We start from the raw sequence: 25,078 nt of genomic DNA, 5'->3' as shown, positions 1-25,078 counted from the left end.
TATATGAGGAATGCACAAACAACATTTCTGTCGGCGCGAGCGTTTACTGCTCAGCTGCAATTCATACAACAAAGAAATAAACAAGAAAGATGATTGTCAGAGAATATTTGACAGGAGTTATGACAGTGATTATACCTGTATTTGATATAAAATAAGTCCACGGCGAAAAACTTTTGTCCTCTTCTTCCAACAATTCAAATATCTTTACAAAGCCTTTCTAAAACATACTGTTTATGTCGTGATTACAGATTAGAGATGCGCCGGAATGATTGCAACAGCCTGTTGACTTCGTGAGCAGTCTGTTATTTACCACACGAGGATTACCTTACTGAGCCTCAGTCACTGTGTCAGTATGCTACAGTCGCTCAGTCGCAGCACACTGCATGTCAAGGTGTTTTTATTCTGGGAGGCAATGCCATTTGTTTGAGGTAATCCAGACCAGAGGGGGCCTGCTGGTCATAGTAGATGTACCATTAAAGTAATCTAGAAATCATTTTTATAATTACAAGATGCTGTGAGGAAGCTGTATCTGATTATAAACCCACATCAGCAGAGGTAAAGCCTGCACTTTGGTCTGGGAGGGAGGTCTTGCATCCCAGGTCCCTAATCTCTAAAGCAACACACACACACACTCAACCATTCTCCCTCCCTGCTTGTTCAACCTCATACCAGAGACCTCTAATCCTGTGCAGCAGGAGTCTGTGACTACTGAGGGACCACAGATCCCCTGTTCAGTCTGCGTCTCTCTGGGAATAGTCGTACTCTGACGGTCCTTCTGTGCCGGTGTCTTTCAGCCAGCTGATGTGAGAGGCTGTCAGTCGGGGCAGTTGTGGCCCTGCAGCTGGCTGAGCCATGGGGAACGAGAGCAGCACAACTGAAGCGTTGGTAAGGGCGAGCTCGCCGGCTTTGGATGGCTGAGATTGCTACTTGCTGCCCCCGTGCTGCTGTACATGCCTCGGGCTCTAACAATAACAATACTAACAATACTAATACTGGCTCACATGATGACGAACGGTTGGCTTCAGTCAAACACACGGCACGTACTGGGAGCTGTGTACGTTCCCAGGCTTAATTGAGGCTTGTCTAATAAGCATTTAGATAACACGCTTTGCTCCGTTTTACTGTTATTAACTCCAGTTAACTGTTGTAAAGCAGAGGTAAAGATCAATATGAGCTGTTTATGCCATCTGTGTCGACTGCTACACACCTGGATTGCTGCTAATGAAATCCATGATCCCTTGTGTGCATGTAGTGCTGTTGCTGGATTAGCTTGTTTTAAGAATCTATTTTTTTGTGTATTTTTGTACTTTGTAGTTTAAAAAAAAGACAGCAATAGAGAATCAGTCATTTCCACATGTGACAGGACTTCAGCGGTGGAATTCAGGATTATCTTAATAGGATTATTCAAATCATATGTCTCCTCATTAGATGTGAATGCAGAGTGAGGCCTAGCATCGTTACTTTTGCCTGAAACACAACAGTGATCTGTTTTCAGTGATTACTGCTGTATACTGTAATGTAGCGTTGAACTCTTTCACTCCCTGTTACAGCCAGAAGAGGGCGCTCCAGACAATGTTCTTCTGTTTCCACCACAGGAAAATCAAAATGACTCTCTACAGGTATAAAATGTGTGTGTGTGTGTGTGTGTGTGTGTGTGTGTGTCTTCATGCATCTTTTCAAAATAAAAATTAAATCTTAGAAACTATGATTTTGTTATGGCTGTCAATAGTGCCCCACTTTTCCTCCCTGTGTGCTGTGGATATGTTTTTATACTCAAAATCAGAAAGTGTGTCCTTTATCTTATCTTCTAAAGGGCACAGACACAACTGTGCCTGTTTATTACAACTTGCATCACGAAAAGCAAAGCAATCATACGAGAGTGCTTACTGTTAAAGTGGCATTTTGGGAAACGTAAACAGATTTCAAACTCTTTCACATGTATGTCAGTATCCCTTCAGGCGACACATTTGTTTGTCCATACAGGGTTTGCTGCAATAAGGTCATGAGTTGAGGTCTATTTTTATTCAAATGTGCATGACTTTGGAAAATCCATCCTTTGCAAATCTCTTTATTACCGGTAGCTGGTTTTGTGACCTGGTTGTTTGTTTTGTAGATTTGTTTTGAAAGAAAGGCCTCCAAAAATACACAGAAGATAATATTGTTGTTGGCTTAATACCAAGTGAAAAGACACATGAGACACTTACAGCTGAAAACATTCAGTGTGCTGACAGATGTTTGTGCATTTGTGTTTGTTACCCAAGAGGCATTCAAGAGGAACACATGGTGTTTAAATGGCAGGGGAGGGGGTGCTAATTAAGTGTCACGGTGAAGGTGCTGTCATGTCCATGTGTACTGGTGATGTCATTCCTTACCAGATGTCAAAGTTGGATGAAGTGGCAGCTTTTGTAATGCAGTAGGATGTTGTGTGTTTGTGCCCACTGTGTGTGTGTGTGTGTGTAACCAAAGGTGCTTGGAGTGTAACCTGATCCGCTCTCAGGGGGTCACTGCAGGCCCGACCCTTGGCCTTATTCCCGGCATTCACCTGCAGAGGCACGGTCAGTCAGTCAGTGCAACGAGCCAGAAGACACAGCAGCAATAGAAGTGCGCAGAGGTGGATAGGACGGAAGAAAGAAAGGAGGGAAGGGGGAGACCGAGGAGGAGGGAAGAGAGAGTTTACAGTAGAAGGGGAGGAGAATGCTCGGCACTCTCCCCGTGACCAGCCCAGTCAAGTCAGTACCAGCAAGCTGTGTTTGCCTGCGTAGCGTCTCCAGACGCGCTGCGAGATTTAACAGGGGAGCGGCAGCAGAGGAGAGCACAGGAGTGTGGAAAGGAGGAGGAGGAAGTTAGCTGAGTCAGTACAGGAGAGCAGAGTGAGCGTCAGCAGCATGTGTTGCAGCATGTTTGTGTCGCCCCTACAACGCACAGAGCTCTGCAGAGACTGCCTGTACACAGTGAGCAAGGTAGAAGGGTAGCGGAGGAGCCGCACCGCGCCGCACCGCAGTGTAGAGTCACCTTCAAGCACAGCGGAGCACACTGCCGGGTAAGTGCAGCACAGGGATGGAACTTGACAGAGAGAGAGACAGAGTGGACGTGTTGAAATCTATGCGATGTGTCTGTTTGCGCCCGAGACGCGCAAGCGAGGGCGTGGTTTGTGCTTTAGCACCGCCCCCTCCATGTTTACAACAGTCATGTGTTCATGACTGTTGGACAAGTAGCAGTTTCCAGGCAACCTCAGCTTGCTTTCTGTTTTGTTCCTGCGGGTTAATGAATGAGAGACAGGGCTTTCTGTGTGGGGGTCAGGCTCACTCACACAAGGGCTCTGCCTTCCATCTCACTGGGCTTCCCCTTCTTCATTCAGGGGCCAGTCATATTGCGAATGAGTGTTGCGAGTAGCTGTGAACTTGGACATGCTATGCCCCCTGGTGCTGGCCATTGTTATTCTGTTTGAGCTGTTCTGAGCTGATATCAGAGATCTGTTTCCGTTTTGACTTTATCTTTTCTTGATGGCAAGGTGAGAAAGTTCAGGCTGCAAACAGGAAACCCAAGACATGTCAACATGCAAACATCTACTGATTAAATCGACATGCTGTTGTCTGTAAGCACGGCTGTTAAGGTGTGGAATAATTGTTTTTTGTATTACTCTATTATGTAACAGTAATGGAGTGGTCTCACCGACGTCACGATCTCCTTAGTTACGAGGTCGGTCGGCCATGTTGGAGTACATACAGATCCTACATGGCGGCGCGTAAACAAGGAAGTGCGGCGAAAATACAATACTTTGAATCACTGGATAGTGCATCAAAGGTTCGCTACCTGGCCAAATTGAAGGTTATTGGTAACTTGGATCCCTATACGATGAGTGCAGATCGTTTCAGTGCCGATCCTACTTATCTTCCATCGGTAAACTACGCCAACATCTACACGTATCTCGTGAACACCCCCAGTCCTTACACAAAAGACGAGCTGGAGTGCTACAAAGGGCTCGACGCTTATAATCAGTTGTCAGTGGATGGGTCCGAGACGTCAAAGCAACGGTCGTCGACAATTCTCATCTCGTCATTGGAAGGGTAAATATATACAGATCTGGTCCGATATTTAGCAATATTCAATGTTTACTCAGCGCAAACAGACACGTGTGTTTGTTTACATTGTACATGCATGTCATTGTGTGCGTGTGTGTAGGAATTCACTTTCAACTAACTCCTAACTTCATCCCCCCCCCACACATATATATATATATACACATATATATATATATATATATATATATATATATATATATGTGTATATATATATATATATATATATACATACATATATATATATATATATATACATACATATATATATATATATATATATATACATACATATATATATATATATATATATATACATACATATATATATATATATATATATATATATATATATATATATATACATACATATATATATATATATATATATATATATATATATATATATATATATACATACATATATATATATATATATATATATATATATATATATATATATACATATATATATATATATATATATATATATATATATATATATATATATATATATATATATGTATATATATATATATATATATATATATATATGTATATATATATATATGTATATATATATATATATGTATATATATATATATATATGTATATATATATATATGTATATATATATATATATGTATATATATATATATATATGTATATATATATATATGTATATATATATATATATGTATATATATATATATATATGTATATATATATATATATATATATATATATATGTATATATATATATATATATATATATATATATGTATATATATATATATATATATGTATATATATATATATATATATATATATGTATGTATATATATATATATATATACATATATATATATATATATATATATGATCCGACGTTAAACTCATATCAAGCAATGCTGTGGCTGCATCTATGTGTTTCACGCTCGACACGTCTCTGGTACCGACTGCTGTCACGGGCCGATGAAGCTTCGGTAACCTTCTCATGTCCAAGTTTAATTTATATTTCCTTTATTAAATACTGTTCACAAACGAATTAGTAAATAAAATCACTGACCACTTATAAAGTGATCCGCACATACTCTAGTGTACGCCAAATTCCATTCCTTTATATCTCGAGAGATGCGTGACAGCCATTTCTGGCGACGTCGCTTGGATAGCTCCTTCGTGTCATTTCCTTGATGTGTAATGACCGCTGGCAAACGAAAGAATGATTTCTTGTGTCTATCAGCTCTGCTGCCACAACCAAAGACAGCACAAAAGTTCACCACCGATAGGTTATGCGACTCAGCCGTGCATGCCAGTGGCTTTGTGTGTACTCCAACATGGCCGACAGCTAAACTGTGACGTCACACGAGACCACTAAAATGACAGCAGCATGGAGATCACAGGCATTCAGAGCGGGTTCAGTTTCTTTCACTCTGTTGTTCTTTCATGTTTCATGTTGTTTTGCAACTTTTTAGCAGGAGTAGTCTAAATAAAGTACGTTTAAAAATAACCGAATATTGCTTGAGCTTGGCACACACAGTGAAGAGAGCAGCTACATAATTGAGAGCAGCTACATAATTGGCCAACATTCTTTGAAATTAGTTTTAAAGGCCTGGAGGAGTCAACGTTTTAACTTTGTTTTATTATTGTATTTGTGTGAGCAACATTCATGTGTGTGATCCTCCATCTGGGCTGTATGTGTCACACAAAGGATACTCTTTGTAGTGGTTGAACAGGTGAGAGCCTCCCCAGTACACACAGTGTCACTTAACCCGTCTCCAGTATCCACATCCAGTAAGTGCACCAGTAAGGGGAGAGGTGGCATTTTGTATTCTATCCTGAAGGAGTTTAACATGTGATTATTTTTTTTATTCAATCAATGTAATGCAAATTTGGCTACATTACTACATTAATGGAATAATAATGTAAACGAGTGAGAATGCAAGTGTACATATACTTGTCTCCAAAAAGAGTGAATCACCTTCTTCTGTGTGCAGCCATGCTGTCTACTACTGGTTCATAAATAATGAAGGAACAGATTCAATTCTGAATCTCAGCTGATACTCAGCGGAGAGCATTACCTCAGCAGTGTTTCATCCTTCTGTACTCGCACGTTAAATCCAACTCGCGTTGTAATTTGCTAAAAACAGGACCGCTCACATGTTCCAGACGTACTGAGTGTTAAAGGGCTGCGTTACATCTGCACATGTTTATATGTATCTGCGCAAGTTCACATTTGCTTGCACCTGCACACCTCAGTTTATATCTGACTGGGTGAAATGATGGAAACTTTCCCTGCTGTACACTGAGGCGGCCTGTGTGGGGAAAAACATTCCACAGTTGAGTGTTGTGTGTTGTGAGGTCAGTGTTGCTGCAACGCGATGCCACAGCCAAGTGTTGTGGCGTGAGGCTGTGGTGAGGCTGTGTGATTCTGTCTGTCAACCAGTGGGACAGACAGAAAAGGCCAAGTGCTCCATGTATTGGCTACACGCAAGATTTCAAGCCAGATTTTAAGTCACGTATTAAAGGCAGGCTTTTCCTCTATATCTTAATTATTCACTGATAAAGGTAAGAATGAACGACACTAATTGTTTCTTTAAAAAATGCTCTCGACAATGATTAAACCGCGTGATTGTACTTGTTGTACCGGCAGGACTGCTTCGTCTTTAATGACTGGTGTTACTTGCTGGGTGAAATGTTTGTATCAGACTTCCTTGTAAGGGGCAAAGCACCAGACTGGAATGAAATAAGTAGTTCCTTTTTTTCCTGTAAGAATAGTTATGTGAGGCTCAAGAGTGCACTGTAAACAAAGCTGCAGAGAGCCTGGTTTAAATTCTAGGCTATAATGCTTTAATCACAGTAATAGTATCAGATAAGCAAGTTGAGAAACAGCGATAGAGGCTCCAGTCAATATGACCTTTGCATTACTACACAAGCAACACTTTATTTAATAGTTCAACACGTGGGTGGAGTTATTTGTTGGTTGATGTGTGTTGGCTTTGAGCATTGAATATGTTGGTGTTCCCATGTTTGCACGCAACATGCTCACACTTGTTTAACTACACACTCTGTCATGTACAGCGCAGCAGAGACTCAAGCGTGTAGCTCTTTACATTTATGTTCTGCTGTCCCGCAGGCCGAAGCTCACGCTGCGACTTTGACCCGGAGGGACGACAGGGCGCTTCTGACCGAAGCCTCGAGCAGCCAGCTGAGTCTGCTGTCTGGACCAGACCTCACAGTCATCACCGGAGTGGAGGAGAGCAGAGGTGCATCTGCAGACCAGGACGAGCTTGAGTTTCCACATGACCTGCTGCCCAGTCTGGACTTCAGCAGTGAGTTCATCTGGGAGTCCTCGTTGGGGTAAGTTAAGTGGTTACACACACACACACACACGCACGCACACACACACACACACACACACACACACACACACACACACACACACACACACACACACACACACACACACACACACACACACACACACATACAATTATGCAGGTTATGGCTTTCACAGTCTCTCTCATAATGTCAAGACGAAACCGTGACTTGTTATCACAGAAAGGAGAAAGACAAGTTCTCGCTTGGCTTTTGGTGACAGTTCGGAGGAAATATGAATCTGGGTGAGAGGCAAACAATGACCCTGGATAGGGTGCCAGTAAATTGCAGGGCTAACACATATACAGACAATGTGATTAGCTTTAGATTCTACAGGCATTCAAAAGTCTGAACTTTACTTTTGATCAAACTTGCCTACACACAGGAAGCAGTTTATCATACGTAGTGTTGATATTAGCAAGGTTTTTAAACAAGGTAAAAAAAATACAATATAGTGTTTAAATACACCAGCCTTCACTAAACTAAACTATTACTATTGTATTACTGCAGAATAATGTATTGGATACTTATCTTACTTGCTTTATTGCCTTAAGGGAACAGATTTGTACCAGTTATTCAGTCAAGCTGAAAGCTAATCAAGTGTCTTTGTACATGTGGGTTTGTGTTGGCAGAGCTCAGACTAGCTCAGGTGAGAGGAAATGTGAGCAGGTGAACCCCCTGCTGGCGGGCCTGCAGCACCACATTGAAGTCAGTCGACCACTGGTGGTTCTAGATACAAGGTACCACGTCGAGTCAGCATGATTGGGGAGAACCGGGCATGTGCTGTGGGAGTGTGATCAGCAGGGAGGATAAAGAGTAAAAACAGGGAGCATGGAGTGAAACCAACCTGTGATGGACATCGCCTGTTTGGGTGTTGCCTGTCTGAGCAGGCTTGGCTTGAGGTGTGGTCATTTGTTTTCATGCTTGGGTGAATTATCTGCAGACTGACTTAATGTTCTGTTTCAAGTGTTGCCTGGCATTCTGCTTTTGTCCGAGCGCTGAGGTTAATTGCACTAATTGTCTGAGGCTTTAATGTGTTCTGACAACCCAACTTCTGGTGCTAGTAGAACGAATTAATTGTTGCTTGATTTGAATGTGTATGACTATGAGTTTAATATAAGGGTAACACAGTAACGAAGTAAATGCCGACAGATGATCATGAAGTAATGAGGGACTCTTTAGTAACTACAATGATGTACCACTTGACTTGGGGGCACGCAAAAAGAGTAACTCACAATAGAAGTTATAAGTAGTCTTTACAAAGTCTTAAGTAAATAAGTACTGTGCAAAACATTCACTGGATAGATTCAAATTCTCAAACTGCAGAAAGTACAAATAGAGAAGCCAAATGTAGAGTTACAGGACATACACAGTGTAAAAATGTCATAATGTCAGACGCACCTGGTCCATTCCACTTCAGGTAGATACGGCAGGCAACAGCTTGTTGCACAGCAAAACTTTCCAGCTGCAAACAGTTCAGTCGAATATGCTGCTCCTCCCTTTCGGTAAGAAGTGCCAGGTGAACAAGATGCAGGCTTGAGCAGCAGGTTGGTGAGGTGAGTAACATGTTGTCAGGGCTTTTGTGTCTGCAAGCCTTTATGCTGAGACCGTATTAACCACTGACATGCAGTGACGCTTAGTGACATTATTTCTCACTTTATTGATTCACATCTCAACATGAATAATGACTGTAGTGGTGGCTGCGTTCATTAAAGAAATAGATAAGGACTTGGTTTTGTGGGGGGGGGGGGGGTGGTTTACTCCAAGCACTCCAACATGATGATGCTTGCTCTGCACTTCAGGGAGTGTTCAGCAGGGCAATGCCACTGCTTTGATGTCATTTGACGGACAGTATATTATGAGGCAGTATTTGTTTTGGTGAATAAGCGCGAGCATGTGTAAAGTTGTTTGTATGGTGACAGGATTTGTGACCATCCCTTTCTTTCTTAAGGTCATGATAACAAGGCTGTAATGTAGCATGTCGCATTTACAGTTACAGCATAGAGTTGAGTGTTCATTACAGCGATCAGAATGATGTCATAGGCAGTATTGCTCAGTATACATAATCACTGTACACAACGGCTGTGACTAGAACAAAGACATTCCTTCGTGGTTACTAATGTACAGTATATGGATGCACCTTGGTTCGTAGTAGTTGCTACTAGTAGTACTAGGTTCATACTTTAAAGGTAAGCATGAAAAATATCGGCATATACATCCCTGTTAAGCTTTTGGTACAATTAGAAAATCAGGCAGTCACATCAAAATAAGGAAATTATAATTAAAGGATTGTTGAAAATCGCTATGCACAGGACAATTGCATAGGTAGTGTAACGCCTAAATTAACCATGTTTTGGTGTGTATGCACAGACCTGCATGTTCAATAACAAGCATATGCTCAGAGAGAGAGAGTTGTTATTATTTATTTTAGGGGAATGTACATCACAAAATAGACTTCCTGAGTACAGTTGTGTGTTGTGTGTGCATATCGTGGAGTGCTGTGTCTGAGCATGGGCTCTGCCAATAGCAGCGCTTTGTGGCATCGTGGAATGACCAGCTGTCTGCCAGCTAGACTCTTAACTGTGTCACCCTACCCTTGCCTCAGGCCTCATGACAGCGACCCGGTTCTCACAGATGCTCAGCCTTCAGCTCGGCCAGCTGCCGCACCTTACCCGGTTGTCCGACCCGTGGCCCCTCCCCTATCGGTGCTCCTAGACCAGGAACTCCAAGAGGCCTACCAGGAATGTGAAGAACAAATGGCCTCACTGGGCATACTTAATGCCAGAGGAACCCCCAGCACCACGTCTGAGACGGTTAACGATGTAGGGAAGAAAACTGGAGAAGCGATGGTTAATAAATCCAATGAGTCATCGTCACTGCCTCCAATCGCAGTCCAGCCAGGACATAGCAACGGTGTCCATGGAAACAAGAGTACACACGGAGACAGTGAGGCAGCAAACAGTCAGACGGATACAGTTGTGTTTAGTTTCAGGAATTACATATTGGGCATTGGGAATAGTGCTACGGCAGCAAAGACAGAGAGTGAAATGAAAGAAAAACAGAGCCTGGATAAATGTCCAGAGATGAAGACAGAAAAAGACATTAAGATAGAGGAGCAGGAAAAGGAAACACCCACACGTACACAATTAGAAACAACTACAGATTTATTTAAAGATCTTGCGTTCTCTGAGCAGAGAGACAATTTTAGAAAGGAACATGTCAATTCTAATGCAGCCATTGAGGAACATGGCACTCTAGATTGTAATACTGTGATTAGGGAGAAAGGTATAGAGGTAATAACAGAGATTATAGATATAAAGAAAGAGAATTGTGCTGATGAGTCCAGTATTAACGTTTGTATAGTTGAAACAGGAGAGGCAGATGATTCAGTCAATAAAACACCAGAGTGCAGTAAAGATGCATTCACAGAGACGACTGCAGGAGCAAACAATTACAGAGAGGGAGATCAGGAGTCAAACACAGACAAATGGACGAACGTATGTGACAAACAGGCCGGGCAGGAGAAAAAGGCAAAGAAGAAAGACAAAAAGAAACAAAGGAAAAAGAAGAAGATAGAAGAGAAGTACGCAGAGACTGAACAGAAAGCAAAGACAGTAGTACAACCTGAAAATGATTTACAGGCGGTGTCTCTCAAGAATGCAGGAAATCACACAGATTCAACAGCAAATGTCGAATCAGTGAGGCAGGCAGACGCTCCCACTGTGATTTGTGGGGAGCAGCCTGATAATGGGTGTGACTCCAATCAACAGCTGAGTCCCGGGGGAAAGCACAGCCCCAGCCCCCCACTATCATCCTCTCATAGCAGGCAGGATCATCTTACTGACTCGGCCTGTGCACCTGCGTCCAACCAGAGGCCTCATCATTCAGATAACCACAACCATACGGACACCCCATGTGGCATTAATCACAGCTCAGATGAAAGCCCACAGCGGAAGCAACATGTAATCGGAGGTGTCATCGACAACCAAAATACACCCATGACATATGTCCAAACTGCAGTTATCAATCCAGCTGTTTGTCCTGATAAGAGATCAGATGCACAAACACAGGAGGCTGAAGTTACCTCAGAAGCAGCGATACTCACACATGAGAATCACAGCCCACTCTCCAACACCCGAACTTGTGTGGGAGCGAGCGGCGTGGAGAGAGCCCTTGAAGAGGCTTTAGTGGTGGTTGCTGCGTTGCCACTGGCAACACCCACGATGCCAGAAGTGATAGAAAGCAAGGGAGAGGGAGAAAGCGAGAGGCGTGATTCACTGGTGAGAGTAGCTACTGTAGCAATCGCAGAGAGTGAGAAAGCAGTAGGAGAGAAAGAACTGGGAGGAATAGAAAAAGGACTCCTGGACAGCCTTCCTCAGCTCGCATTAATCTGTTCACAGGGCAAATGCTCACTTGCATTCACAGCCAAAGAGGGAGAGGCTGCATCTGAGGAAAGCTGCAGCAGCAAAATGCCACACAACTCGGCTGAGACTGAAATGAAGGGACCGAGAGAGACAACCGTCCGCAGTGCAGACACAGAGATACCAGCTGATGAGGGAGACAAAGAAAGAGAGGCTCTCCGTTTAGAAGCCGATATCAATACTACTCCCTTTGGGCTACTCACTGGTCCTGATTGTCAGGATCACGGCGCTGCGGGATTGGAAGGAGGAGGAGGAGGAGGAGGAGGAGGGGGAGGAGGAGGAGGAGGAGGAGGAGAGGTGGTGGGAGAGAAAGGAGGGCTGGCCAGAGAGCACAGTTCATTCAGCCAGCCAGAAGGCTATGCTAGCGGGGTGTCATCAGCTGGGACTGAGACGCATCCGCCCACCGATGTTGCCGAGTCACAGCTGAGGTCGCAGAGCTGGAGTGAGCCGATTGCTGCCATCTCTGGGAGTATCTGCACCGAACAGGACCGTCTCTCTCAGCCCTGCCAGGAGCAGCATGGAGCAGCAATTTTACCTCTCCTCACGCACCCTGAACGGAGCTCCAGCAATACAAACGGAGGGGTAAGGGCTGATCTCAAACAGAATTTGATTGCAGAGCCAGCCCTGTCTGTGGGACACGCTTGTGAGGAGTCATCGATCACAGAGACAGAGAGAATCTGCAGCCAAGTCTTCTTGCCTTTAATCACACCTCAGCATCTGACTACTTCACAACAAATCCCAGCCGAGCGACGAGCGAACAGCAATCAACAGGTCCAGCCTGAGAGTAGCACAACAGAAACCAGGACAGCCGAAAGTGCAGCTGAGTTCCAAGCCCAGAACCAGAGCAAAAGAGGTGCTATGTCTGTTGTGGGTGTGTACGTATGTGACAGCAGTAGAGGCAACAGTAGAGGCAACAACAGAGTTCACTTCGCGGACACTGTGAAACAAGAAGGCAGTTCCTCTGCGGATCTCAGGGACATGTCGGTGTCGGCTATGGGCTGCGCCTCTTTGCCTCCGCTGACTGTATACGAGAGCTTGCACCATCCTGTGGTTGAGGCCAGCTACACCTTCCCAGACTTTCTTGGCTTGAAAAAGCCAGAAATCCCGACAAATGCAGCTCGTGCCACAGATGAACTAGCAAAACAGAGCTCAGCCGACTTTCCAAAGCCACAGAAAGATGTCCATTTGGATGAAGGAGGTACAGGGACTAAAGTTACCAGGGAGAAGATTAACATCGATGCGTCAGGTCACGACAACTTGAAGAGAAACACTGTGGATTTACAGTCAGTGGGCGAGGCCCGCTCAAAACAGCCCCCATGTGCTACTGAGAAGAATCAGACCGGTGACCTTTCACAAACAGCAGAAAGAGCCACCTCTGAGGCTGATCATTCAACTGTTGAACAGGTGTCAGCGAAGGGGACAAAGCAATCACAGGCGGAACCAGAGAAGGGTGCTGTAAATCTGTGTTTGTCGACTGAGAAAGAGATAGATAAGATACATGCTGAGCCTCAGGAGTCACCTTTGATTAATGACGAAGGTAACCAACATCCTCTCTCCTCATGTTCTGTGCGTCCAGCTGATGATGTCACCTGCAAGCCTTTAAGTGACGTCTCTGCTGAGTTAGCTGGTGGGCAGCTCTCTACAAACCTTGAGTCCTGTTCAAAAACTGAAACTGTGACCATGATCTGCACAGCCTCTCTTCAAACAAAGCCTAGTGACCCCAGTTATCAGCCTCCCACCCAATTGGATCAAACACCTCATGAACTAGTTACCACAGATGCCATGACGCCCACAGTTCAATCTGCTGATCAGACAAAGGACGAATCAGCGACTTCAGAAGTGACGGTCTCTGACCAGTCAATTCCTGTTATCGAGCAATGTTCCAGTAACTCTTCTTTAGTGCTGCGGTGTCCTGGCCCGATGTTGAGTCACTTGGAGTTCATTACAGACTGTGATATCTCTCTTCCTGAGCACACAGATAACTGCGGCGCTGATGGTGACAGCACCAAAGTCGAGGGAGAGGTTGATGGCAACAAGAGCAGGGAAATGACACAAATGTCTTTAGCACAGGATCTGGAGCACGGCGATTTCAGCGTTAAAGCAGATGAGACTTGTTCGAAACTGGACGAAAATTATGTTGTGGAATCTGTGGCTGAACTTGAGAATTCTGCAGCTAACAATGTAAATATTCCATTTCCTCAAGATGTAAATCTGTCTACTCCTCAGCCACCTGGTGCAGTGGATGTACTGGCAAAGGGTGGGTCTGATAATGTAATACCTCTATCTCACACTAAGCCAGGCTCTATTGGCATTAAACCTGATATTGTTGAAGCCTCCATTACAGATGATCTCATTAATATCAGCTGCCGACGCAGCTCTGACCTGCCTACCAAAGAGGCTTATGTTAACATTAAAGAAAACGATATGAACGAGAAACTGGGAGATCAGACCTCTGTGCTGTTTGCAGAGGAAAAGAAAAGAGTTGAGGAGGCGACAATGGATAATCAAAAGGAAACAGCAGACAGCAGCAAGCTGCAGACAGGAAAGACACCACAACGGTGTAATGGGCCAGATAAAGAGGCTGTAGAGGAAATTAAAGACCTGGAGCCACCACATGAACATAAAGTTCAAAAGACTGAATCAACAGTAATGGACATTAAGGATGAAGGAGAAAGAGAGAGTGTCATTGCATCTAAAAGCCAGACAGAGACTTCTTCCTTACCTTCCGCAAAACCTGCAGGGTCACCTGGGGATGGACTAAGTGCTAATGTAGAGTCTGGTGTTGAACCTCACACTGTTTACGACCCGAGTTTGCGCCAAACCCCGACAGCAACACTGGAATGCAGCTCCGACAGGGACACAGGACCAGATTTGAGTGCAGCTCTTGGCCAATCACAGTCCACACCAGAGCCAAACTGTTTTGCTCAGCAACAGGAGCAACAGCGGTGGCGTCTGGGATCCAGACATCCGACAGAGGAATTATCAGGTGGCTGCCTAGGGCGGGGAGAAAAGACTAACAGTCAGGTCGGGCAGATCCAAGCACTATCTTTAGGGGTGAAAGGGGTGGTAGAGGGAGGAGACAGCTCTGTTTGGAGTTTGTGTCAGTCAGGAAACAAGGATGAGTTGACATGTGATGACAGCAGTGGCAATGAACGAGCAACGGGTTCAGAGAAAGCCAAGGGAGAGGGAGCTCAATCTGCAGCAGCGGTTGACAGGGTTTATGTGCCGTCTCACCTTGCCAGTGATTTGGAAGGATTTGGAAAGACGGCTGAGAGAAATGCCTCGGCTGACATGGGGCGAGTAACAGCTTGCTCTCATGTAGGTGAGATAAGACAGCGGGTGGATGAGAATGAACGCCCCGCGTCAGGGGTAGTTGGGTCAGATACAGACACTGTGTTTGCGAGTGATCTGGTCTGTAAAGGTCAGAAAAAAGGCAATCTATCAGCTGCCTGTCAAGACCAACATGGAAAACCAGAGAGCTCAAAGAACACTGCTGTATCTGTTGAGTCAGCATCACAGGAACCTGAGACATCACCTATCCAAACGTCTGTTTCATCAAAGGTCAGCACAGACAGTCAAGGCATTCATACAGCAGTTATTACAGGTGAAAACCAGGCTGGAGAAATTCAGACAAACCTATTCAGTTCTCTGGTTGGGCAAGCAGGATCTCTGGAAAAGGATTTCAGTGCTGCCCCGGCTGTGAAAAGCAACAGTGGTGAAACTGAGGAGTGTGAAATTCAGGATACAGTGTGCGAGCCTCAAAAGCTCCAAAGCTCCAATAAAACGGCAGCCACACAAAACCGCCCAGGAGTACAAACACCCATAAAAGGCCCTGATGTAGAGGAGATCACAAAGGAAGATAAAGCAGCTTTGGACGAAGAGAAAGCAGGCAGCCAGGGGAAGGGACAAATTGAGATAATAGCGAGGAACAATGAAGCAATGACAAAGCAAGAGGTCATGAGTCAAACTGGGAGTGCTAAAGACACTGGCTCCTTTGGTCTTTCTAAGGCATCAGAAAATGACAATTCCCCCTGTGAAGGAAGATCAGTTGGAAAAGCTCCTGTTGAACAAGTGTCTGTGAACACAGACGCTGCCGATGTGCCAGAGAGTCCTGCTCCTGGACTAACAGCCGGAAAACCAGAAACAAACTGGATTCAAGCTCTAAAAGAAGCTGCACACCTTTCTCAGAGTAAACAAGAGACCTCAAGGTAAACACAAGAGCATGCGTCTGTGTTTGTCATGATCATATAGGAAAAATAGTTTGAGATTAGAGGAGTATACATGAGAGTTCACGCTGGTAAAACTATGTTGATGGCAAAGAAATGCTGTGCAACCACACGCGTCTGAAAGGTCAGTGGAGGTCATCATGGGCCTTAATGTGTCACACAAAGTAGCATGTTAGCATTCTGTCACATATCTGTTCAATTACATCACGGAGCGAAAGGCACATGTGTAGTCCAATTTAGGTTTGTTGACAGCTGAAGAATTAGCTAGAAAATGTACATTTATTTAGATTTCCCCACGGGCCGTATATCTGTGATGTTCAGCCTATCTACCAGGTATTTTTATGCATATATTGTTGTAGTTTACTTCCAACTTAGCATTCCAGTAACACCATCTCCAGGACTTGTTTGGAGTGATATAACAGAGAGCTGTGTGATAATGAATATAAATGAAGAAGGTAAACACAGAGCTGTACTTTGTTTTGACTTGAGCTCGGGTCAGATGACTGTGCCTTTTGAAGTCTAATGGAAGTAATGCAGCCCTTTATATTCAAAGGATGACATCAGCTGTGACATCGGCCCTGCTCTCCAGGGCAAGAATGAGCCTTTTCTCACAGTGCTGAACACAATGCAACAATACACAAACACACAAACGTGTACTTTTGCACACACATACACACTTGTGGCAACACAAGCCCCCGTAACCACACATTTGTCATTTGTCAGTCAATCCTTGTTCATGTGCTGTAAACTAAACAACAAATTCCCCAACCCCCTCTTCTCTTGCATTGTTTTTCTAGACCCTTCCCATCTCTGGAGTCTCCTCAACTGGAGTTTCTTACTCCGACTGAAGAAATAGATGCCCCTCTGAGACAAGAGGAGGTCCGACCACCAGACCGAGCAGCAGAGAAGACAACCGAGATACCTCCTCTGAATCTTGTGAAGAAGCCTGTGGATTTTCCTGAACCTTTAAAGAAGACAGCAGAGCTCCCAGAACCAACACGGAGCAGGAAAGTAGAGTTCCCAGAAGAAGCGGAGAAAGTAGAGCTACCAGAACCAACAGAGCAGACAGTAGAGCCCCCAGAAGAAGCGAAGAAAGTAGAGCTACCAGAATCAACAGAGCAGACAGTAGAGCTCCCAGAAGAAGCGAAGAAAGTAGAGCTACCAGAACCAACAGAGCAGACAGTAGAGCCCCCAGAAGAAGCGAAGAAAGTAGAGCTACCAGAACCAACAGAGCAGACAGTAGAGCTCCCAGAAGAAGCGGAGAAAGTAGAGCTACCAGAAACAACAGAGCAGACAGTAGAGCCCCCAGAAGAAGCGAAGAAAGTAGAGCTACCAGAATCAACAGAGCAGACAGTAGAGCTCCCAGAAGAAGCGAAGAAAGTAGAGCTACCAGAACCAACAGAACAGACAGTAGAGCTCCCAGAAGAAGCAGAGAAAGTAGAGCTCCAAAAACCAACTCAGCAGACAGTAGAGCCCCCAGAACCAACACAGACCAGAAAAGTAGAGCTCCCAGAGACAACCAAGAAAGAAGAAGAGCTCCTAGAATCAACAGAAAGCCCAGAAGAGCTCCCAGAACCAACAAAGACATCAACAGAGCTCCCAGAACCAGAGAAGAGGCTGAGCCGTGAGCTGCCGGAGGAGCTAGGGGAAAGACCTGTAGAGGTCCTACCTGAGGAGCCATTTAAAGTGCCAGCTGAGGAAACTGCAGAGACAGAAACAGTCCAGGACCCTGCTGAGGAGCTGCAGGACAGCGGGTGAGTGACTGCCTTTGTAAAATCACAAGATTGATACAACATCTTTCTTTTAAAACTCCACTCATTGTCCCAATGTAGAGTTTACAGTGAAAGCCTCCTTCACCAATTGTGAGTACGGTAATATGGAGTAATGTTTCCCCATGAGGCTGCTGCTCTTTTAGAGCTCAGTCAGAGTCTGGATTAAAAATACATGACCTTGTAATCCTCAATCGACTAAAATCTCAGGATTGTAGCCTTTTACCATGAAGACCAACAGGTTTAAGGGGAGAATGGTAATTTTGTGGTTGACATGGGCTTCCAACAGCAAAGCACACATCAGAAGGATTTGTATATGACCTTTTAATGATATTTTTTCTAAGCCTTATCATAACATTTCCATTACAGTGGTATATAACAGACATTGCATTGCAGCTAATTTATTTGTGAAAAGGGAGAATGGCAAGGTGACACGTGCTTTACAGCTCAGCAGTGCCGCCTGTCACACATTTAAAATGGATTTCCATGCGCTCGGAGATTCCCCTTGGTGGGTTTGTTTGATTTTAGACACCGCGAGGACGTCTGGTAGGTTGTTGCTGTCTGCAGCGGTTTTACAGTGGATTGAACAAGAAGACAGAGTCTTACAGATTTGTATGTTTTGGTGACACGGCAATAAACCGTTTATGTTGTTAAAACTCTTGACTTAGTTAAATAGACAGTAAACCAGTGTGTCTTTCAGTTCGTCGGCCGTGTGCATTCAGTATTTATTTTAGCATTTTAACAGCTCCGGCTTGACTGACTTTCCATGTACCGGTATGTCATTCTTTGACTGAAAGACTTTATATGTCACCAGACTGTTCATTGTGCATCTACGGGTTTGTTTTCCCAGTTTATTTACTATGTGAGGAGTGGCTTTTTGACATATTGTAATTCAGTAAAATGATAGCTGCTCTATTGCTGCATTTATTTTCTCAGCTTCTTCAGTTATCTCTATTAGTCGTCACGCTCTCCTGCTGTGTGCTGCATGCCCAGGAGCCATCCCACATGCCAGAGTAGCACTTGCTGCTTGTCAGTCACAACACTTGTCTCATCACTGCTGTTGGAGACATAAAGGTTTGTTCAGAGTAGGAGGGAGGAGGAGTGACAGAGCTATTTCCACTATAGGTTTCATCCATAGATAAAGTTACACTTGCGTACGTGTGCCAGAGACAGAAATGTGACTGCATGGTCAATGATGTCTGTGTGTGTGTGTGTGTGTGTGTGTGAAGTGTGTGTGTACATATGTTTTTCCCCCCGCCCCGAGAGGCTGTCCTAGCTGTCAGTCCTGCTCAGTCTGTGCGGCTTTGTGAACTGAAGCCTGTAGTGGGAGGAATTTAGGCAGGCACTCAGCCCCACTGAAATCATTTGCACAGAGTGGAACAAAAGCCATAGTTCAGAGAAACACTTGAGCATGTGCTGCGGCGTGAGTGCGTGGGACAGAGTCGGTCAGACCCACAGGCAGAGGAAAGAAGGACTGGGACGTACATGCTTTGCCTCTGGTGTTTTGGAGTTCAGCGGTCGCTCGGCAGAAGTCATTTCCATCACTTACTTGTAGTTTGCTCTGAATGTTTGATGGATTCCTCCCTGGCCGAGATCTGGGTGAGTTGACAAGAAGTAGGTTCCCTATTTATTCTGTCTGTGTCTACTGTAAGTGTTTGGGTTTTAAGTCCCTCCAGGTTGATGCAACAGATGGTCTGTAGGTAACTCGTGCTAATGAGGGGAGGGACAAATACAAACTGAAGGGGCAGAAGGCGGAAAATAAGGAACAAAGTGTACTTGGAAAAAGAAAAGTTACATGTTCGAGCATGTCGTGCTCCCCTGAGGCTGCCTGATTTGAGGTTGGAGAGACATCACAGTAGTAGTATAACTACCGTAGTGTTTAGATATGATCTGTGACTTTTCCAAACATCTTGCTGGCATGGTAGACTTTTGAAATAAGCAGCTAATACATTATTTGGGTCCTCTAGCAGGAAAGGGCCACTGACTGATCTGCTGTATGACGGCAGGCATTCAAGTGGCGTAGTCATTTTTTTTTTTAAATATTGCGCAACTAGTTTTAATAAAATGTAGTACATTCTTTTGTAAAGCCATTTTTACTCATGAAACGCTGAGAATGACCGGAGTAAAAAGGAAGGAGGATGTGCTGGAGCCCACACTGTGCTGTAAATAGACTAGTTGCCATGGCGATTGAACATTGAAGTGCCTTTCTGCATTAATAAGGTAGAAAATCACACCACGTCCGTCATTCATTCATGTAACGTTGAGTAATAATTTAATCTCTGTAGTCCCAGAAGGGAGTTGGTTGATTATTTATTCATGAACAATGTGTTGTTGAGTGTACAGTAGGCCTACGAGTGTGTGTGTGTGTGTGTGTGTGTGTGTGTGTGTCTGGACAGTATGAGGTAGCTGCTGGCTGTACGACAGAAATGGTCCTCCCATTGTTACCACGTAAAAAAGAACACGTTTCCAAGTACTTTCAGCTGGTTTTATTTACAACTCTCTGTTTATCATTAAGCACCCTGCCCGGACTTTCGTGTCCAGCTGTTTCCCGTAGATTACACTAAATGTGTGTGTGGAGGTTGGAGAACCAGTTTTTTTTATCTGGACTGTGATAGAAAATTACTACATATCGCTGGACTGGCCTTGTAAATTCTGGAATCAAGAACTGCTTATGGGGTGACTTTGAGCACACTGCTGAATTATTAACAATAAAAAAACGATTGGACAGCCTCCAGGTGTTAATGCCAGCAGTAAAACTACAAGGGCGTGAAGAAGTGTGTTGCTAAAGAATAGCATATGTGCTCTGTCTACCTTGTTGCATTCACATTGTAATGATAATAAATCGTCTCCATCATATCTGGAATAAGAAGACGTTGGAAAGCTCCGGCTGTTAACCTGAGTGGGTCAGCTGCCATTATCTCCACATAAAAGCCGTCGAACCAGTAAATACTTCACACTTGTGTCCAGGGACATGTTTTTTTTTGGTCATTTTCTCTTCTCTATATACGCTTGATTTATTTTTCTATCTTCTCCGTTGCAGCTTTTGTCCATCTTTGGACGCAGCAGTGATCCTTATGACAGTTTGCTCGGACTATGTTGTGCTTCGGTTGTTTCTATTTCCAGGCTGCATGTGCCAAGTTGGCCACAGATGCTGACATATGTATAGCTTTGGCCCGCTGGTGTAAGTCACTGACTGAGGATTTGTTACGAGAGGAATGGGACCAAATTAAAATTCATATGTGGATTTGCAGGACATTTTGTCTTCTTGCAGACATCCTGTATCAATTAGAAAGTTCTGTCCTATAATGGCAACCAGATTAGTGTTAGACGCAAACTGTGACTCGCTACGCCCTTAAGAAAAGCACACGCCCTCATTAAATGTTATTAAGTTCTGAGAGGGAGATGTTGAATAACAGAGCTCAGTTTCAGTCCGACATGAGCTCGAAAAGGACGTTCGGAAAGTGCTGCTCAGCTGACTTGATGCTTGAGTTCTGTAAATGTGCTTTGGTTGATGGAGGTATGGTGAAGCTCTCCTTTGCAGAAGAGGCTACTGGGGTATTTTTAGAGCCAAACAAGAGGCATGCCCCAAGTGGGGAACAGCTGCATGGGTGTCAGATTAGGGAGCCTACCACTCCTGATAAGATGGGCCTGGATCGGGGCCAAATCCACTCCACCAGGTGGCCATTGATCACAAGGCCAGACGTCCTCAAGCAAGTAGAGCAAGCAAGGGAAACTAGGATTATCATGTCAGGGGACTAATGAGAGGAGTTACAGTTTGTTCTAATTTAAAATTAGTATGGTTGTGGTGGGCATTTTAGGTCCAGACGAGTGCTCCATCTTTCTCCACTTTGAGGTAAGTTTCCGTCATGGTTCATTTTTCTGGAGGCAAGTGAAGTCTGTCCTCAGAGTGGTTTCCGAATCGCAGCTCTTGGCCTTCTTGTGTCCGGTCTGTATGTTGATGTTTTGTGCTCCCTCCCCCGCAGGTCCTCCCTCGCTGAGCAGGCAGTGAGAGGCGACCGTGTCCCTGCCTCTCCCCCCCCTCCTACCTCCGAATACCACCTCGTGCCTGCCATCCCTGCTCACCTCCAAGACACCACAGAATTTACCACTCCCCCTTCTACACCCCCGGAGAGGCACACTCGTGAAGCTCTACCAACCCCACCTGCATCTCCCTGCTTTCCTCCCCCTCCTCCTCTTCCCGCCCCCGCCTCCCCTCCTGTAATCCCTGCTTCCCAGTGTGAGGACCACTTCCCTGCTTCTGCACCCTGCCACCCTCCTTTAAGGTATGCACATGAACGTTTTCTGACTGTCACTGTTTCTGAACCAGCTCATTGGGTCATTTCTCATGTCACTGTGAAGTTCATGATCACAGTAGATTTGTCCAGTGCTGACACTAGTCCCTTTAGCCTGCTTGACGAAAAGTAGCCATGTCTTATCCTTTTAACCCCGGGTTCAGGTCAAATTACAGCATTAAATCGAGATCTGGCACACTGAACTACCTCGTAGATGTTGATTTTCAGAGCTCCTGAACTGAGAGAGAAACTGCTGGAAATGTACTCATCCAAGCCGTTTCCCTTTTCTAACTTAAAGGGATGGTTCAACATTTTCGGAAATATGGTTATTCTCTTTTTTAATTATTTTTTTTGCAGAGAGTACAGTGAAAAGATTGACATGGTAAATGTGTAGCTGGGGCAGGCATGTAGTTATCTTAGCTTCGCATAAAGACAGGGGGAAACAGCTAGTCGGGCTCTGTCCAAAGGTAACACAATCTGTCCAGCCACACCTCTATGTGCTGGACTATTTCCTGGCTGGTTGCAGTAGCACTTGGAGTGTCTGCCGGGTTGCCTGATGACGGTACCCTGCCAAGAAATAGTACGCCACATAAACCCCCGACAACTGTTAATTTAAATTGAAAATGTGCAGATGAAACAAACAAGATATCATGTGTTAAATATTGAGTTTTAGAGGGCCAGGTAGATGGATATTTGGACAGAACCAGGCTAGCTGTTTCCTCCTGTTTGCAGTCATTGTGCTAAGCCAGCGGTTCCCAAACTTTTTAGGCCGCGCACCCCCTTCTACATCCCGACTGGGTTCGCGCACCCCCCCCCCCCCTTAATAAAAAAAAAAAAAAGAAGCAACAGAGCCTTTTAAGCCTTCATAGCCGCATAAGAATCGGACCAATGAGAGAACAGTTTGCTCGCGCGTGGCATTTGTTTACAAGATTTAGTCCGCTGTTAAATGTTGCAGTGTGAACACAAACCGAACAAAGGAGCAACTGCAACAAAGCAAACGAACTGAAGGTGTGAAAACGCCCTGAAACACTGCAACAAAGTTTCAATAACTTTCAGTGACACAAGGCGTCACTTTAAAAGAGCAATACGGATGCGAGCACACACGCACAGGCTCAGAGGCAGATTATCACATTTAATTTACAATTAATGAGCGACTAATGTAGCCAGGATGTCTTCGGACAAAGCATCGATGCGGCGCGACACAGTGTTGTTGGACACCGGGATCATGTCCAACTTTTTTGCTTCTTTCTCCCCAATCATACATTCCACCATCTCTCTGGCAGCTGGCAAGCTCACGTCTTCGGCGATTGTGTGCGGTAGCCCCTTTCTCGCTATTCTGTAACCAGATATGAAGCCCGTAGTGCGTCATTTATAGACCAACACATGAATGAGACTCCAGTTGTTTTTGGCTGTTTTTTAACTCCTCCAATTTCGATATAAAGAATGTAAGGGGCTTTTGACTTGCACTGGCATGCTTGGTGTTCAGGTGGTGACGTAAATAAGAGCTTCAGACTGTTAGCCAGAACCTCGCTGCACACCACGCACTGTGGCTTTGGGGAATCTGCGTTGCCAATCCAAGTGAAGCCCAGACACAGATACTTTTCATCATATTTCCTCTTTTTTTCCCAGTCTGATGCTCACCCTTGTTTCCTCTTTTTCACCTTGACTCCGCGATGGGCCGATGTGCTCCCGATTTGTCTGTGCTGCACCTCTCCGTTCCCCTCGCCTCCGATTCCTCTCTCTCTCTCTGTCCCTCTCCTCTTTTACGACTGATAGCTTCAGATGTCCCACCTGACAGTTTTTAAATTAAAATTACATTTTTTTTTTATATTTAATATTATTACACCATCAGACCGCCATTACACTTTTCCTCTCGCGCACCCCCTAGAGGCAGCTCGCGCACCCCCAGGGGTGCGCGCACCCCACTTTGGGAATCCCTGTGCTAAGCTAAGCTAATTAGCTGCTGGCTCATGCTTCATATTTACCGTACCGACATGAGAGTGGCATCAATCTCCTCCTCTAACTGTCTGCAAGAAGGTGACCAATTCCTTGAATGCTTAACTATTCCGATAAGGAAATAAGTGAAATAGAATTGTGAGAGCGCTGACTATATACTGATATGTCACATACAGCGTTATTACCATTTTCTAAGTGAACTCCAGAGCAACTCTCTCGTCTTCTATTTCGGCAACCAGTTTTACCACCTCATAAAATTACACATTAGCATTGCCATGCATGTCGACCACATGAACTCATAGGAAACGGGATTTGCAAATGTATGAACTTAGTGGTCATGGAAACTAAAATGTATACTGTATAATTGTGGCTTGTTAATGGTGGATATAGCAAAAGCATCAGGGTGAAATGTTTATATGTTGATCTTTTAAACATTAGAGGATAAAGTAGATCACTTACACACCATGCTTTTTCACATTAAGGCTTATAATAACCACTTGACATATCATGGCTGATTTCTTGCCATTTAAGCTGCTTGCCCTATTCATGGCACGAAGCTACAAAAGACAATGATTTTCTTTCATAACACTGATACTGATTACATTTAAATGCTCCTCATTATTTTGCTATCAGCACAGCTGATACTTCACATTCATCTGCAATTATTCCTGGTTTTGCAAATTATTTCATAAACTTACTGTATATTATAAGAGGTAATGACGTCACTCAGCCACATTAATGGTGCACTGTTACTTACAACCAGCAGAGGGTGTTTTCTCCTCACAGAGCCCAGTGTTCATGGTCCACTGCCTGCCTGTTTCTGCACTCTGCTGTCGAATGCTGCAGGTATATGACAGCAACACAGGGTGACGCACCAGCTCAACACTCTGTATTGTTTTCTGTGTGGAATTATACCGATTTACTTGTGACTTGATACTTTTTGTCTTTTTAAAAGAC

General features: G+C 44.4%; 1 protein-coding gene across 9 annotated transcripts in view; it reads left to right on the top strand.

Moving 5' to 3' along the window:
• Positions 1–831: 831 nt before the first annotated feature.
• Positions 832–25,078, top strand: part of tacc2 (transforming, acidic coiled-coil containing protein 2) — a 54,406-nt gene continuing 30,159 nt past the window's right edge. For 7 of the 9 annotated variants that reach the window (XM_079280417.1, XM_079280418.1, XM_079280424.1 and 4 more), the window contains exons 1-5: positions 832–885; positions 7,216–7,439; positions 8,090–8,197; positions 16,902–17,858; positions 21,857–22,156. In XM_079280417.1, coding sequence (XP_079136543.1) covers positions 853–885; positions 7,216–7,439; positions 8,090–8,197; positions 16,902–17,858; positions 21,857–22,156 — 1,622 coding nt within the window. In that variant the 5' untranslated portion in view covers positions 832–852. Of the gene's footprint in view, positions 886–7,215; positions 7,440–8,089; positions 8,198–15,653; positions 16,087–16,901; positions 17,859–21,856; positions 22,157–25,078 lie in introns of those variants that run through there. The other 2 variants (XM_079280421.1, XM_079280420.1) reach the window with 2 other exon arrangements.

Source organism: Melanostigma gelatinosum (genome assembly GCF_949748355.1).
Source record: "Melanostigma gelatinosum genome assembly, chromosome: 12".
Classification (NCBI taxonomy): domain Eukaryota; kingdom Metazoa; phylum Chordata; class Actinopteri; order Perciformes; family Zoarcidae; genus Melanostigma; species Melanostigma gelatinosum.
This window is presented reverse-complemented; position numbering and strand designations above follow the sequence as displayed.